At 46.8% G+C, this 16101-nt stretch overlaps 1 protein-coding gene across 3 annotated transcripts in view; it reads left to right on the top strand.

The window, feature by feature from the left end:
• The window catches only part of LOC119953753 (protein strawberry notch homolog 2-like), a 217847-nt gene that overhangs the window by 101683 nt on the left and 100063 nt on the right, over positions 1–16101 (top strand). For 2 of the 3 annotated variants that reach the window (XM_038778337.1, XM_038778338.1), the window contains exon 4: positions 3427–3544. In XM_038778337.1, coding sequence (XP_038634265.1) covers positions 3427–3544 — 118 coding nt within the window. Of the gene's footprint in view, positions 1–3426; positions 3545–15379; positions 15550–16101 lie in introns of those variants that run through there. The other variant, XM_038778339.1, reaches the window with a different exon arrangement.

Consider the following 16101-nt stretch of genomic DNA (forward strand, 5'->3'; position numbering starts at 1 on the left):
TTTCGATATCTGCAGATAAGGGATTTTGTGCGAAGGCAGATTGCGACCTTTCCGCTTCTACCGCCACAGGGGATACAGGACAAGGTAGTTTCTAAAATGGGGGTGGGGGAGGGGAAGGTTTTGGATATCTATAAAGAACTCATGGAGTGGGAGGAAACTCCAGATAGGTGAGCTAAAGCATAAATGGGAAGAGAGGTAGAGGTGGGTCTGTGGGAGGGGAGGCGGGTCTGTGGGAGGGGAGGTGGGTCTGTGGGAGGGGAGGTAGAGGCGGGGCTGTGGGAGGGGAGGGGGGTCTGTGGGAGGGGAGGTAGAGGCGGGGCTGTGGGAGGGGAGGTAGATGCAGGTCAGTGGGAGGGGAGGTAGAGGCAGGTCTGTGGGAGGGGAGGTGGGTCTGTGGGAGGGGAGGCGGGTCTGTGGGAGGGGAGGTGGGCCTGTGGGAGGGGAGGTAGAGGCGGGGCTGTGGGAGGGGAGGGGGGTCTGTGGGAGGGGAGGTAGAGGCGGGGCTGTGGGAGGGGAGGTAGAGGCAGGTCAGTGGGAGGGGAGGTAGAGGCAGGTCAGTGGGAGGGGAGGTAGAGGCAGGACAGTGGGAGGGGAGGTAGAGGCAGGTCTGTGGGAGGGGAGGGGGGTCTGTGGGAGGGGAGGTAGAGGTGGGTCTGTGGGAGGGGAGGTAGAGGTGGGTCTGTGGGAGGGGAGGTAGAGGCGGGTCTGTGGGAGGGGAGGCGGGTCTGTGGGAGGGGAGGTAGAGGGGGGTCTGTGGGAGGGGAGGTGGGTCTGTGGGCGGGGAGGGGGGTCTGTGGGAGGGGAGGCGGGTCTGTGGGAGGGGAGGTAGAGGCGGGGCTGTGGGAGGGGAGGGGGGTCTGTGGGAGGGGAGGTAGAGGCGGGGCTGTGGGAGGGGAGGGGGGTCTGTGGGAGGGGAGGTGGGTCTGTGGGAGGGGAGGTAGAGGTGGGTCTGTGGGAGGGGAGGTAGAGGCGGGGCTGTGGGAGGGGAGGGGGGGTCTGTGGGAGGGGAGGTGGGTCTGTGGGAGGGGAGGTAGAGGTGGGTCTGTGGGAGGGGAGGCGGGTCTGTGGGAGGGGAGGTAGAGGTGAGTCTGTGGGAGGGGAGGGGGGTCTGTGGGAGGGGAGGCGGGTCTGTGGGAGGGGAGGTAGAGGCGGGTCTGTGGGAGGGGAGGGGGGTCTGTGGGAGGGGAGGGGGGTCTGTGGGAGGGGAGGCGGGTCTGTGGGAGGGGAGGTAGAGGGGGGTCTGTGGGAGGGGAGGTAGAGGCGGGTGTGTGGGAGGGGAGGGGGGTCTGTGGGAGGGGAGGTAGAGGCGGGGCTGTGGGAGGGGAGGTAGAGGCGGGTCTGTGGGAGGGGAGGTAGAGGCGGGTCTGTGGGAGGGGAGGTGGGTCTGTGGGAGGGGAGGTAGAGGCGGGTCTGTGGGACGACGCTCTGAGCAGAGTCAATACGTCCTCATCATGCGCCAGGCTCAGCCAGATACAATTCAAGGTGGTTCACCGGGCACACATGACAGTGGCTCGGATGAGCAAGTGTTTTGAGATAGAGGATGTGTGTCAGTTGTGCGGAGGGCCGGCAAGCCATGTCCATATGTTTTGGGCATGCCCAAAGCTCAGGGGATACTGGCAGGGATTTGCGGATGTCATGTCCACGGTACCAAAAACAAGGGTAGCGCCGAGTCTAGAGGTGGCGATTTTCGGAGTGTCGGAATATCCGGCGTTCCAGGGGGTGAGAGAGGCGGACATTTTGGACTTTGCCTCCTTTGTAGCCCGGAGACGGAAGTTATTTGTGTGGAGGGACTCGAAGCCCCCAAAATCAGGGGTTTGGGTTATTGACATGGCTGGGTTTCTCAAACTTGAGAAAATTAAGTTTGCTCTGAAAGGATCAACGTCAGGGTTCGTCCGGAGATGGCAGCCGTTTATCGACTTCTTTGGAGAAAACTAAACTGTCAGCAGATTCAATAAAGGGGGGGGGGGGGGAGTTAGGCTATATTGTGTTTAGAATAGGTGGGAACAATGGGAGATGGAGGGATCTGTTATGCACTGAACTATGTGTGCATTTGTATTTGTTTTGTTTATTGTTATAAAATCATAAATACCTTAATAAAATGTTTTTTAAAAATATGTCCTGCCATCTTCAAAGATTTTATTGATTCTTTTTTATAATTCCAATTAAGGTGCAATTTAGTGTGGCCGATCCACCTACACTGCACATCTTTGAGTTGTGAGGGTGAGACCCATGCAGACACGGGGAGAATGCGTAAATGCCACACGGACAGTGACGCAGGGCTGGAATCGAACCCGGGTCCTCGGCGCTGTGAGGCAGCAGTGCTAACCACTGCACCACCAATCTTTAAAGATTGATGCACCCCAAGGTCCCTCTGGTCCTGCTATCGTTTTATAATTGTGCCATTTAAGTCTGAATTGCTTCTTCCTATCACTTTTTCCAAAATGCATCACCTCACACGTCTCTATATTGAATTCCATCTGCCACTTATCTGCCCATTCTGTGAGCCTCTGGTTTTGTGAATACGAGGTCGTGTCTCACTAACTTGATCGAGATTCTTGAGCAAGTGTCGAAGCTGACTGATGGAGGTAGGGCAGTAGATGTTGTCTACATGGACTTCAGTAAAGCCTTTGACAAGGTCCCTCATGGCAGACTGGTACAGAAGGTGAAATCACAGGGGATCAGAGGTGAGCTGGCAAGATGGTTGCAGAACTGGCTCAGTCATAGAAGACGTAAGGTAGTGATGGAAGGGTGTGTTTATGAATGGAGTGCTGTGACCAGTGGTGTTCTGCAGGGGCCTCTGTTGTTCATAGTATATATAAATGATTTGGAGGAAAATGTAGCTGGACTGATTACTAAGTTTGTGGATAACACAAAGATTGGTGGAGTTGCGGATAGTGAAGTGGATTTCAGAGGATACAGCAGAATATAGGACCAGTTGACTTAACTACCCAAGCATTGTTTCCAGTACCACCTCCTTTTCAGTTTTCACACTATCCATTGCCTCCGTTATCTCCACTTCTACAGATATTTTGTCATGTTCCTCTTCCTCAGTAAACATTGATACAAAGACTTAATTAAGTATTATAGCCTTGCCCTGTGCCTCCAAGCATATATCCCTTTGTCCAAACAACAATGATGGTGCCTAGTGGCGATACTTGTTAATAGAATATCATTGTTCTGTCGGAAGAGTTTCATGTAGCTGCAGCTGGTCTCGGTTGAAACAAAATACTCAATTTTTGAACGTCTGGATCAAAATGTAAAACTTAAATTTGTAATGTGACTCAACAGGTCACAGAAATTTACATTTTGCCTTAGCTTCATGTGTTGTACAAAGACACTTCTTCATTTACAGCAATGTGACATGATAGTTACTTCAGGTTTAAAAAAGATGCATTTTTTAAAATGATTTTTCTTTTATCTTTGCAGGCAGTTTTTTAATTCAGGAAATGAACCATTTTCAGATACGTTACCCGTCAATGGTCAAAACTATGAAGAGCCAAGTTTTGAATCAATTTTCCAGCATAGAAATGGCGAACATTTACAGGTCTGTAATCCTTTCCACATATATCTGTGTTGGTCTCCAAAGAGGATGACGAACATTTGCCAAAAGTTGCAATTTTGCTGTTTATTGAGTATTTTGATTATTTAAGTAAGCCACAATATTTTGTTTTTGTAATTATGTCCTTGTATGTCATTTGAAAGGATTTAGCTAGAATTTGAACATTTACATATTTCAATTTTATGTTTGCTGCAACAATCACGGGGAATAGATTTACCAAATGCTAAATTTGGTGCTGCCTGCAAATTAGAAGAGTTCCAGTAGGGGAATGTACTAGTTATACGAGTGGACTCGAAACCTGGATGTTGGGAGTTTAAATCCTACCACGACATTGGTGAAATTGAATTCACTAAACCTAATGTTTTGTTGGCTGGATTACAAAAATAACCTTGAAAGTTTTTGGTTAACTGATGCCTTTTTAAGAAAAGAATCTGCCAACCCTACCTGGTCTAGTCTTTGTTTGATACCAGTCAGTCGCACATTACTTAGCTAACTCTCAATGCTCTCCGAAGTGGTCACATAAACCACTCAGTTGTAAACAATCATCACCAAGTTCAAAACTAAGGAAAGAGCTGGTCAGATCTATCAGCATTGACCCAAGCATTCTGTCAGAAGTTTGTGGCACATCAACCAACCCAACAATTTCTCACACATCTCTGGACTGGTGTCCAACTTGGCAACACCACCCGACTGGCAGTCAAAACCACACGAGGTACAGCACTGCAGTGTGTATCAGTTGGGGAATCTCAAGCATTAACTCTAAATCTCCTCAAGTCTTCTGTTAAACTAAATCAAGTCAAATCAACTCTTGTGCCCTGGCTGGCGCAGTGGTTAGCATTGTTATATCACAGCTCCAGGGACCCAGGTTCAATTCCAGCCTTGGGTGACTGTCTGTGTGGAGTCTGCACATTCAACCCCAGGTCTGCGTGGCTTTTCTCCGGCTGCTCCGGTTTTCTGCCTCAGTCCAAAGATATGCAGGTGAGGTGGGGTTACGGGCACAGGATGGGGGAGTGGGCCTAGGTAGGGTGCGCTTTCAGAGGATTGGTGTGGACCTGATGGGCCGAATGGCGTCCTGCACTGAAGGAGTTCTATAGTTTCCGCCTCCCACCGTTAATTGTATATTAATTGTATGCAGGTGATGGGTTGGGGTTTCACTTGAGTCCGATTAATAGGCACTTAAACAGGTCCAGGCAGCGGGCAGCTGAGGGGGCCGGCTGACCTGACTGTCTGCCCCTCTACCGCAGTTACATTCACGCCCAGGGGCAGAAGCACGTAGTGTCTATCGGCACACTTCTGGCATTGGGTACCACATGTCTGGGGTGCACCGTCACTCCCAGCAATGACATTTTTGTTTAGTTAATAAAGTTTCCTTTTGACATTTTATTTCAGTTGCAATGCCCCATCAGGGGCTATCATCCCCTGTCTTTTTTGTTTAATTTATTGATTTTTGGTTTGTACTATTAAAAGAGTATAAATAAATACAGATTAAAACTGGTTGTTTGGTTTGGAGGTTTATATTTGTAATGTATAATATTGTAAATAGATAGAAAAGTGTGTAAAGGAAGATGTGTTGGGCACTTTGAAAAACTTGAGGATAGACAAGTCCCCCGGGCCTGATGGAATATATCCAAGGATTCTCTGGGAAGCAAGAGATGAAATTGTAGAGCCGTTGGCAATGATCTTTTCGTCCTCACTGTCAACAGGGGTGGTACCAGGGGATTGGAGAGTGGTGAATGACGTGCCCCTGTTCAGAAAAGGGAATAGGGATAACCCTGGGAATTACAGGCCAGTTAGTCTTACTTCGGTGGTAGGCAAAGTAATGGAAAGGGTACTGAGGGATAGGATTTCTGAGCATCTGGAAAGACACTGCTTGATTAGGGATAGTCAGCACGGATTTGTGAGGAGTAGGTTTTGCCTTACAAGTCTTATTGAATTCTTTGAGGAGGTGACCAAGCATGTGGATGAAGGTAAAGCAGTGGATGTAGTGTACATGGATTTTAGTAAGGCATTTGACAAGGTTCCCCATGGTAGGCTTATGCAGAAAGTAAGGAGGCATGGGATAGTGGGAAATTTGGCCAGTTGGATAACAAACTGGCTAACCAATAGAAGACAGAGAGTGGTGGTGGATGGCAAATATTCAGCCTGGAGCCCAGTTATCAGTGGGGTACCGCAGGGATCAGTTCTGGGTCCTCTGCTGTTTGTGATTTTCATTAATGACTTGGATGAGGGAGTTGAAGGGTGGGTCAGAAAATTTGCAGACGATACAAAGATTTGTGGATAGTGAGGAGGGCTGTTGTCGGCTTCAAAGAGACATAGATAGAATGCAGAGCTGGGCTGAGAAGTGGCAGATGGAGTTTAACCCTGAAAAGTGTGAGGTTGTCCATTTTGGAAGGACAAATATGAATGCTGAATACAGAGTTAACGGTAGGGTTCTTGGCAATGTGGAGGAGCAGAGAGATCTTGGGGTCTATGTTCATAGATCTTTGAAAGTTGCTACTCAAATGGATAGAGCTGTGAAGACGGCCTATGGTGTGCTAGCGTTCATTAGCAGAGGGATTGAATTTAAGAGCTGTGAGGTGATGATGCAGCTGTAAAAACCTTGGTACGGCCACATTTGGAGTACTGTGTGCAGTTCTGGTTGCCTCATTTTAGGAAGGATGTGGAAGCATTGGAAAAGGTGCAAAGGAGATTTACCAGGATGTTGCCTGGAATGGAGAGTAGGTCATACGAGGAAAGGTTGAGGGTGCTAGGCCTTTTCTCATTAGAACGGAGAAGGATGAGGGCGACTTGGTAGAGGTTTATAAGATGATCAGGGGAATAGATAGAGTAGACAGTCAGAGACTTTTTCCCCGGGTGGAACAAACCATTACAAGGGGACATAAATTTAAGGTGAATGGTGCAAGATATAGAGGGGATGTCAGAGGTAGGTTCTTTACCCAGAGAGTAGTGGGGGCATGGGATGCACTGCCCGTGGAAGTAGTCGGAAACCTTAGGGACCTTCAACCGGCTATTGGATAGGAACATGGATTACGGGAGAATAATGGAGTGTAGGTTAATTTGTTCTTAAGGGCAGCACGGTAGCATTGTGGATAGCACAATTGCTTCACAGCTCCAGGGTCCCAGGCTTGGGTCACTGTCTGTACGGAGTCTGCACATCCTCCCCGTGTCTGCATGGGTTTCCTCCGGGTGCTCCAGTTTCCTCCCACAGTCCAAAGATGTGCAGGTTAGGTGGATTGGCCATGATAAATTGCCCTTAATGTCCAAAATTGCCCTTAGTGTTGGGTGGGTTTACTGGGTTATGGGGATAGGGAGGAGGTGTTGACCTTGGGTAGGGTGCTCTTTCCAAGAGTCGGTGCAGACACGATGTGCCGAATGGCCTCCTGCACTGTAAATTCTATAATAATCTATGATTAATCTAGGACAAAGGTTCGGCACAACATCGTGGGCCGAAGGGCCTGTTCTGTGCTGTATTTTTCTATGTTCCATGTAAAGATTAGCTCCAGTTCTATCCTTCACCAACTGGCTTTCTGGACTGAAACATAGAGAATAGGAGCAAGAGGAGGCTATTCGGCCCTTCGAGACTACTCCCCAATTCATTATGATCATGGGTGACAATCCAACTCAATAGCCTGTTCCCACCTCTTTCCCCCACATATCCTCTAATCCCTTTGCCCCAAAGGCTATATCTAACTCCTTCTTGAAAACCAGTTGATGAATTAGTGTTCCTCATCACTTGCATAAACCTCTGAGGGAAGCACGAGTGCAAAATGTATTCTGGCTGTCTGCCGCTAACTGAGTTGGCTGAATCCTTGGACATGGTGCTAAAAAACGACGCCCAATATCTCTCCAATTTTGGCAGGACCAGAATGTATGGACATTGTTGGCTGGGTGCCTGCCACACCGCTCGCAACTATCCTCCATCCCCTCAAACAGCCGGCCCATTCTCACCTTCGCTACACCACTTTTAGCTGAATCAACCCCAGCCTCACACACTTCATAGCACTTCACCTTCCACCCCATCCGCAGCTCTTCCTCCCACCGAGCCTCAATCCCTTCCAGAGACTCCTTGTCCTCCTCCATAATCCTACCATAAATCACTGAGACTATCCCGCTCTGAACCCCCCCACCCACCAACAACACCTCTTCCAGCAATGAAGAGGGCGGTGCCACCGAGAATTCCGCCTAAACTGCTCCTCCCGCTGCTTCCCAAATTTCACCCCCAACTCTGAATGACAGATTTGAAGTGCGTTAACCATTTTCTAACCCTAGATTTTGCAACAGTGAATTGTAATTATTTCCATTTCATTACAAAAAATTGATTTGATGTGTTCTGAATTTTGGTGTGTTCATATCCTTCTGAATGTTGGTACAAAATCTGTTGCAGGATAAATATGTTTACATAAGTGCAGGCTAAGCATTCTTCACCCTGTGACTGTGTTGTTTCAGCAGTATTGGTATTAGGTAAATGTTTCAGCTGTTCAGTTGTTGCTGTAGCTCTTTCCTGATTTGTCTGGTCGTGTTGCATTTAAAGTAGCTATTCTTGTTCTTGCTGCTTCATAACCCTACAAAAGGCTCGGATACAACCCTCAAGGCACAAGGCAGAATCACATCTTATTAAACTAAAAAGAAATATATTTTAAAAAGAAGAAAGTACTGGAAATGCACAGATAAATGATATAGAAATTAACTTTGTATGTTAGCCCTGAAGAAGTGCCAAACACAAAACATATATCTTGGATCAGTCTTAATCACATTGAATAGCAGAGCAGACTCGATGGGCCAAATGGCCTACTTCTGCTCCTACGGGCACGAACAAACGGCCTCGTCGTGTCAAACTCGGTGATGCAACAAGGCCATTAAATCGCGTGAGGGCCTCTTGTGCGATTTGTGACGCTCTGAACGCCTCGTGAGACCTCACGAGATGTCACAATCTGGAACGCCCCTTGCTGGGCTAGATTCATATTTACATATTTAAGTGAACAGTTAGGCTGTCAGCGCCCGCCACTCCCGAGGCCCGGGAATGAACACCCACGCCTGGGAGACCTCGTCATGGCATTGTTTAGCACTGGAGCACACAATCGTGGACTATGTGTAACAGCCCCCGCAAGTGCCACTAAATCCGAATGGTAGATCTGAACAATTGGCGTAGTCAGCAGGATCAAGTTGTTGAGATCTACCATGCGGATTTAGTGGCACTTGTGAACACTAAAACTCGGTAGAAATTTGAGTTAACACTTCTCGGGTGCAAATAAGAATCATTTTATTTGTCTCTATCGATTACAATTGAGAATCTTTTAAATCTTATTCTCTAATAAGTCCAGCTAGCAAAAGCACTCAAAAGTGAAGCACTTTTGGAGACAATTCAACTTTCAAATAATACAGAAATGATTTTCTTGCTTATGGCAAATAGCTTGCATAACTTCAAAAGTCAGAGTTAGAAAGTGAAATGTGAAAGACAGAGAGACAGAGAATAGTTAAGTCAAAGTATAGATTGATTCCGGAATAGAATATGACCGCACGAACTATCACGGTTATACTAAATCATATCTGCCTTTAGCCATCTAGCTATACCCCTATGTAATCCTCATTGATTTGGGTTAGAATCAAATAAGTTTGATTCAATGTTTAGCTGTCTGTCTGTAATGTGCAACGTTAACTTAAATGTATTCTTGTATGAGCTATGGAATGCGATTCTGTGCCGTTATCACAAGCTGCTTGAACTGGATTCTTGCTGAGGGCAATAGCACCTTTAGGTTACTGTGCCGTTGCCATGGAGCCTGCCCTGTCCTTGGTCACTGTCTTGAGAAATGTATTTATTAGCTGAGTGAAAAGTGTTTGTTTTATCATGGTTTTTGTGTTTCTGTTAAATTGTGTATCTTAATGTTGTACTGTGAGTTTTAAAATGGGTATTTAATAGACATGGGGCTTAATTCTAATTAGCTATCTTTTACCTGTAGAAAATGGCTGGCTTCTACAGCTGCTCACTGCTTTTCTCATCTCTAGTCATGCCTTCTTGGTGGGAGTATGAGCATCTATTTCCTCCTGCAAACTAGGACATCTATCCTGATCCTGCGAGGCAGGGTCATCTCTGGGGAAGCATTGGAAAATTGGGTTCATCTTCCCTTTATTGCCAGCCATTCTGAAACTTTTACCACTTCCATGTAGCAAACCCCCTAGTATTTGGATGCAATCTGTCTTCTGATTATGATTCTCTGTTTCTGAATTATGAGTGTTGGCATGTGTTGCAAAAAATACAAACTCCCGTATGTATTATGTGTCCGTTGCCATGTTCTTTCCCATTAAAATCAACGTAATTAATTACCTGAGAGAGGTTTACTTGAGACAGCCGATTCAGAGTTGCCTTTTTACGATTGCCAAAAGTTTAAATTACCAGTGTTTACTTTTCCTGGTTTGATGTGCACCGGCTGCCCATAAGCAACACGTCCATGTACCCAATGTTATGATCTGTTTGGTGTTGTAATCCAGGAGGCACGAAGGAGAAGGCTCCATATGTTTATTTTAACGGAGAAGATAAAGCCGCTTCCGGAGCGGACAGCACAAGTGTCCCAGCCCAGGGTTCCTGGTCCGAGTCCTGGAGCAGCATTTATAGGGCTCACTAACGAGACCCAACTCCATTCCTACCACGGGTAATTGTACTCTACGAGCCTCACGAAGAGATCAATTAGTGATCCTCAGTGGACTTCGTGAGGCATCTCCACCGTTCCCCCTCACGGCGACGAGGCCTCTTTCGCTACTTTGCGCACCGCCTAGGGTCAACTGTCAGTGGAGCCGGACCATGGGGCGTGAAGCAGAGATGGGATCGCCGCTTCCTGGTGGATCGCCGAAGGGCCACTGATAGGGTTCCCTCTTCGCCGCTGACCTACAGCCGAGGGTCAGTCGTCTCAGTCTCAATTTCTGATCACGAGTCTCCGTCCTTGAGGGGAATAATTCTCTGATTTCCCATGTTCTGAGTCCCCTGCTCGGAGGTGAGTGCATAGGACATTGGAGGTGTTGTCCCGTTCAGAGTCGTTTCAACAGGGGAAGGTTCCCTGCTCCTAATATAGTCCAGGGATTTCCTAACGGTCTTGACTGTGTATAAAATGGGGCCGGTCTTTTCCACTCCAACTCCTGGAATCCAGGAAGATCCATCTCCAAAGTTACATAACTAGAGTGTGGCCCCTGTCTTGAAGACCCTGTCTTGTCTTCAGGTATCAACAGTTATTTTCTGGGCTTCTTGTCTTGACTCCACCTTTCCTCCAAATTGGGAAATAATCGGCTGAGTCTGGACCAGAGTCGATGGCCCCACTGGCTCAACACCCGTTGTAGTGTGTGGCATTGTCCTGTAATCGAAGAGGAGCTGAGCCATTTTGGTGTCTAGAGAACAGGCGGTCACTCCCTGGAAATGCCACTTCGGCCAGGCCTCTGGAGGCTGGGTGGTATGGACCCATTTGGTTATGTCTAATTCCATCAGGAGTCACAAATGCCTGGAATTCTCTGTTGGTGAAGGGGGTCCTGTTGCTGACACGAGGCCATCTGGCATCCTATGAACACAAAATGATTGCCGGAGTTTCTCTTTTGTCATGTTGGAAGTCATCGACATCTGGTGTATGCCCATCCATTTAGAATGGGCATCGACCAAGACTAAGAACATCGCTCCCATGATCGGTCAAAGTCCACAAGATACTTAGTGTCCCTGGCCATTCCCACGGGCACAGTGAGGCTGAAGGTGGGAATCTCTGCTTCTCCTGATCAAAATGCACTGCTTCATCAATACCAGTCTCAAGCCTGGGCCACCAGACATAGGTCCTTGTGAGCATCTTCATTTTGGAGACCCCTGGGTGACCGTTGTGTTGCTCCGTCCAAGTTTGGTTGCTGACCTGGAGATGGGTGGGGGGGGGAGCAGAAAGTACCACTCGGACTCCCTATAGATTGATGCCATCTTCTTTGCTCAATTCTGGTGTTGGTGTTTGGATTGGGAGGTCTTCATATCCTATGTGGGCTGTCCTCGAATTCCAGCACTGAGGATCACATGGCGCAGTCTTGCCAGCATGGGGTCCTTCTGAGTCCCCGTCTGGACTTGTTTCGTGGACACAGGCTGGGTATCATCATAACTTCTTTCTTTCCTGATAGAGGGGCTAACCTGGTGGGAATTGCTTTGTCCTCCTTAAAAAGGCACAACAGGGGTTTATGGTCCATGATTGTCGTAAAGTGCCAGCCGTAGATGCACGGATGGAATTTCTTTAATCCAAATATCACGGCCAGTCCATCTTTTCAATTTGGACATAATGTTCCTCATCTGCCAAGATTTGTGATGCATATGCAATTGGTCGTTTGGTGCCATTGTGCCATCGATAAGAGACGACTGCCCCTACCTCACACAGAGAGATATTGCATGTCAGTACCAGCTGTCTTGTGGGATCGTATTGTGCCAGGATATTGGACGATAGCAGCTTTTGTTTCACTTTCGTCACTGCTTTGTCCTGTGGCACCTGCCATGACCACTTCTGGTGCTTCTTCAGCAGTCCATGCATGATACCAGTGAAGTAGCCAAGTTGGGGATGAATTTCCCGCAATAATTCATGAGGATTAGGAACGGCTTCAGTTCGGACGTGTTTCGCAGGGTCGGTGTCCCTTTTATGACCTTCACTTTGTCCTCTGCAGGGTGTAGGCCGTCTTTATTGTCGTGGTACCCGAGATATGTTACCTCGCCCTCCTGAAACGCGCACATTTCCAACTTGAGCTGCATGCCCACATTAGAAAATCGTTGTAGGACTTCCTCCATGTTTGCCAGATGTTCTTTTTCAGTAATTCCTGTGATTAATACATCATCCAGGGGGCGGCATGTTGCGCAGTGGTTAGCACTGGAACTACGGCGCTGAGGGCCCAGGTTCGAATCTCAGCTCTGGGTCACTGTCTTTGTGGAGTTTGCACATTTTTCCCGTGTTTGCGTGGGTTTCACCCCCACAACCCAAAGATGTGCAGGTTAGGTGGATTGGCCACGCTAAATTGCCCCTTAATTGGAGAAAAAAAATAATTGGGTACTCTAAATTTAAAAAAGAAAAAAAAATACATCATCCAGGTACACTGCCACTGTTGGCAGCCCTTGAAGGACATTTTCCATTGCCCACTGGAAAATGGTGCACACCGATGAGATTCCAAAAGGCAGGCGGATGTATTCATACAAACACTTATGGGCACTGATAGTTACATATTTTCTGGGTGCTCATATTAAGCTAAAAGTGTGGACTCCTGTCAGTTTTGTATAGAGGTCCTTGATGCATGGCATGAGGTACCGATCTAGATAGGAGGCTCTTGTTCACAGTTAGTTTATAGTCCAAGCAAAGGCAGACCGACTTGTCAGCCTTGAGGACCGGGACTACTGGCCAGGCCCATTTCGGAAATTGCAACAGGCGTACGTTGCCAAGACTCGCTGATCGTTTGAGTTCTGCCTCCACCTTGGTGAGCAAGACATAGGGGATTGGTCATGCCCTGAAATACCTATGTAGGGCATTGGGGTCTACATAGAATTTTACCCTTGATTTTACCGAGGCCTTCCTGAAATACCTTGGGGTGTTTTCCGATGACCTCGTATAGACTGCCTGTTCCCATTCTGACAATTTGCTGCCGGTCCAAATGGATCGATTGAAGCCAGTCTCTGCCCAGAAGATTATCAGAGGGAGTTGGACCATCGGCTGCCCATGGGTAACCAGAGTTACAGTGGTTCCTACAATCTATAGAATTTCCCCGTATACGTGGCCAGCCTAGCCCCGGTGTCACACAGGCCCAGTGCCATGATGACCGTTTTAAGACACCTTAAAAAGTTCCCCAATAATGGAAACGGCGACTCCTGTGTCCACTTCCATTTCCAGGGAGTGACCATTGACCTGGAGTTTGATTCTAATTGGGGCAACCTTAGGGATGGTGATACAGTTTAACTGTATCATTTCATCCTGTTCTAATGAATTTGTATGGCCTGGGTCTGACAATACTCTGGCTTGTGGCCTGGGCGGCATGCGTACTGTCGATTCTGGCAGCCTTGCCTTGGGCGTGTGCTTCAGCCACAGGTACAGAACCTTGTGACTGTTCCCTGAAGTCCTCTGGGGAAGCCTCCCTAATATTTCTGGGATTTCTCGGCCATCATCCATATTCTTGAGTGCTGTGACTGGGGCACGTGAGTGCTCTCGACGGGGAAACTGGTCTTTCTATACGGGGGCCGCCCAACACTGAGCACACGACCATCTGCTGACCCTTGAAGTCCCTGAGATCCTTTCTCGGCATTCTCCAGGGACAACGCCAGTTCTGTGGCTCTTTTAAGGTCTAGGGTGGGTTCTGCTAGTAGATTTCTCTGTGTCGTGACGTTGTTTATCCCGCATCCCAATCGGTCCCGTAGCATTTTGGGAAGGGATGGTCCATACTCCATGTTCCACCAGTTTCCTGAGCCTGGTCAGGAATTCCATCACAGATTCTCTAGGGATCCTTCCAGCAATGTTAAATCTGTAATGCTGGAGAATTGTCGATTGTCTTGGATCATTGTGGTTTACCACCAACTCTACCAGTTCATTAGAGGTTTTTCAGACCAGGGCTCCTGGGCACATCAAACTCTTAATGATGCCAAACGTTGGGGCTCCACAAGTAGCCAGAAGGATTAACTTGTGTTGGTCGTTACCTTCTATGTCTTTAGCACAAAACAAAGCGCATTATTTTGGTATACTGGCCAGTCCTCTGTGCCCGCATCATATGGTTTGTCTTTTGCGAAGAGAGGCATTTCCGGGTTAACCTTGAACTTTGTTCCTTTCCGGAGTCTCAAGGAAGGCTGTCCAGAATCTTGTACTTGTTACTCGTCGCCAATGTCGCAATCCAGGAGACACTAAGAAGAAGGCTAACAGGTTTATTTTAACTGAAAAGATAAGGTCGCTGCCGCGGCGTACAATACAAATGTCCCAGTACGGGACTAACGGAACTGTCCGTCCAGCTCTGCGAGCAGCATTTAAAGAGCTCACTAACGGGTCCCAGCTGGGTGGACCTCCGACTGCGACCATGGGAACCCGTACTCTACAGGCCCCACGGGGACCGTGATTCGTGATCCCCTATGGTCCTTGTCAGGGGTATCACACTCATTTTCTTTGATACCAATACACTGCAATATACATCACTAAAGTAAATTGAAATTGTTTGTTTCAGCTATGAATTTATTCGGTGCAGCTTTGAAATTTATAGTCTGTTTTTATCTTGGAATTGCTTAACTTGAAATATCTGTTGATTTGAATTGAAAAAGCACTGCCTGTGCTGTTTTATTTCCTACATTAGAACAGTAACTTGTGATTTACTGGCTGTAAACCCTTTGAGACATCTGGTGGTTGGGAAAAGTGCTATATAAATACAAGTCTTTCTTTTCTTTATTTAATTTACTATTTTAACTTACTGGAATTATTTTTCATTTCTTAATGCTGTGAATGAGCAAAAAAATACTATCGCCCAATTAGTTATTGTGTTAGATATTGGCAAAATGACAAGAAGCAGTTTTTCAATTATTTAAAGATAGCAAGGAAAAATAATATACTTTCAAGTATATACCCAAAATATTTTTTAATAACATTTTAGAGAACGTTGTCCATGCCAATTTGCTTACAGTGTTGCGGTGGTTAAACTGGGCAGCTTACAGTAATTTGCAGATGACTGACGGTAATTCTGCTCAGCAATGAGCATCATTTCCTGTAAATACTCTCTTCCTCAAAGGAAGTTTTAAGGCAGACTGATGACTAACCTCTGGTCAGATATGCAAATAAGGACGACAGTCGAAGAAAGGGAGGAGCCGGCCAGCATTCTCATTCCTTCTCCTCTTCGTTTTTGTTTGTGAACATGAAGTTCATGGCAGTACCTTTTAGCGCTGCTGTGTGTCTCAGTATTTCTTAGCACTTCTTGGAATGGAACTGGCGCCCCAAATGTATTTGTGTGATAAAATAGAATCCGCTTGGAGGCTTTTCAACAAGGTAACATTCACATTTTTACCTCCGCTGCTGTGGTTCACTATTTTGAGTTTCATTTTGCCAGAGCACTATCTGTACTCTGCTGTTTACACAGCTTGCCCAACTAGAGCAGTTGTAATTTAAGCATGTCAGATTTTTTTTTAAAAGAACTATCCTATATTGTCAGGAGTGGTTATCGAGTGAGTATTTGGTTCTATTTTGAAACAATGGGAATTTTTTTAAGCTCCAATTGAAGATGAACTGCATCTGCTACCTAGACCAAAATAAAATCTTAATTTTGCCTGCTGAACTTAACTCATTCCTCCAAAGTATCTTTCAGTAGTAAGCAATTTCAAGGTCTACATTATGAGGTGTTTTATTATATTCTTAAGATTTTAGTATTGTCTGAAGTTCGCATCTTGAAATTTGTTGGCATAATACAGAAACTTGGTTCTCTGTTGATACACTCTGGAAAGAATTGACCTGCCTGAATTTGACAATAAATTAATTACTTAATTCTTTGTGAAAGGTCTCAGATAGAATTGGAGCAAGTGTGCTTTAGGGGCAGTAAGAAGG

The sequence above is a fragment of the Scyliorhinus canicula genome, chromosome 18, assembly GCF_902713615.1.
Source record: "Scyliorhinus canicula chromosome 18, sScyCan1.1, whole genome shotgun sequence".
Lineage (NCBI taxonomy): Eukaryota > Metazoa > Chordata > Chondrichthyes > Carcharhiniformes > Scyliorhinidae > Scyliorhinus > Scyliorhinus canicula.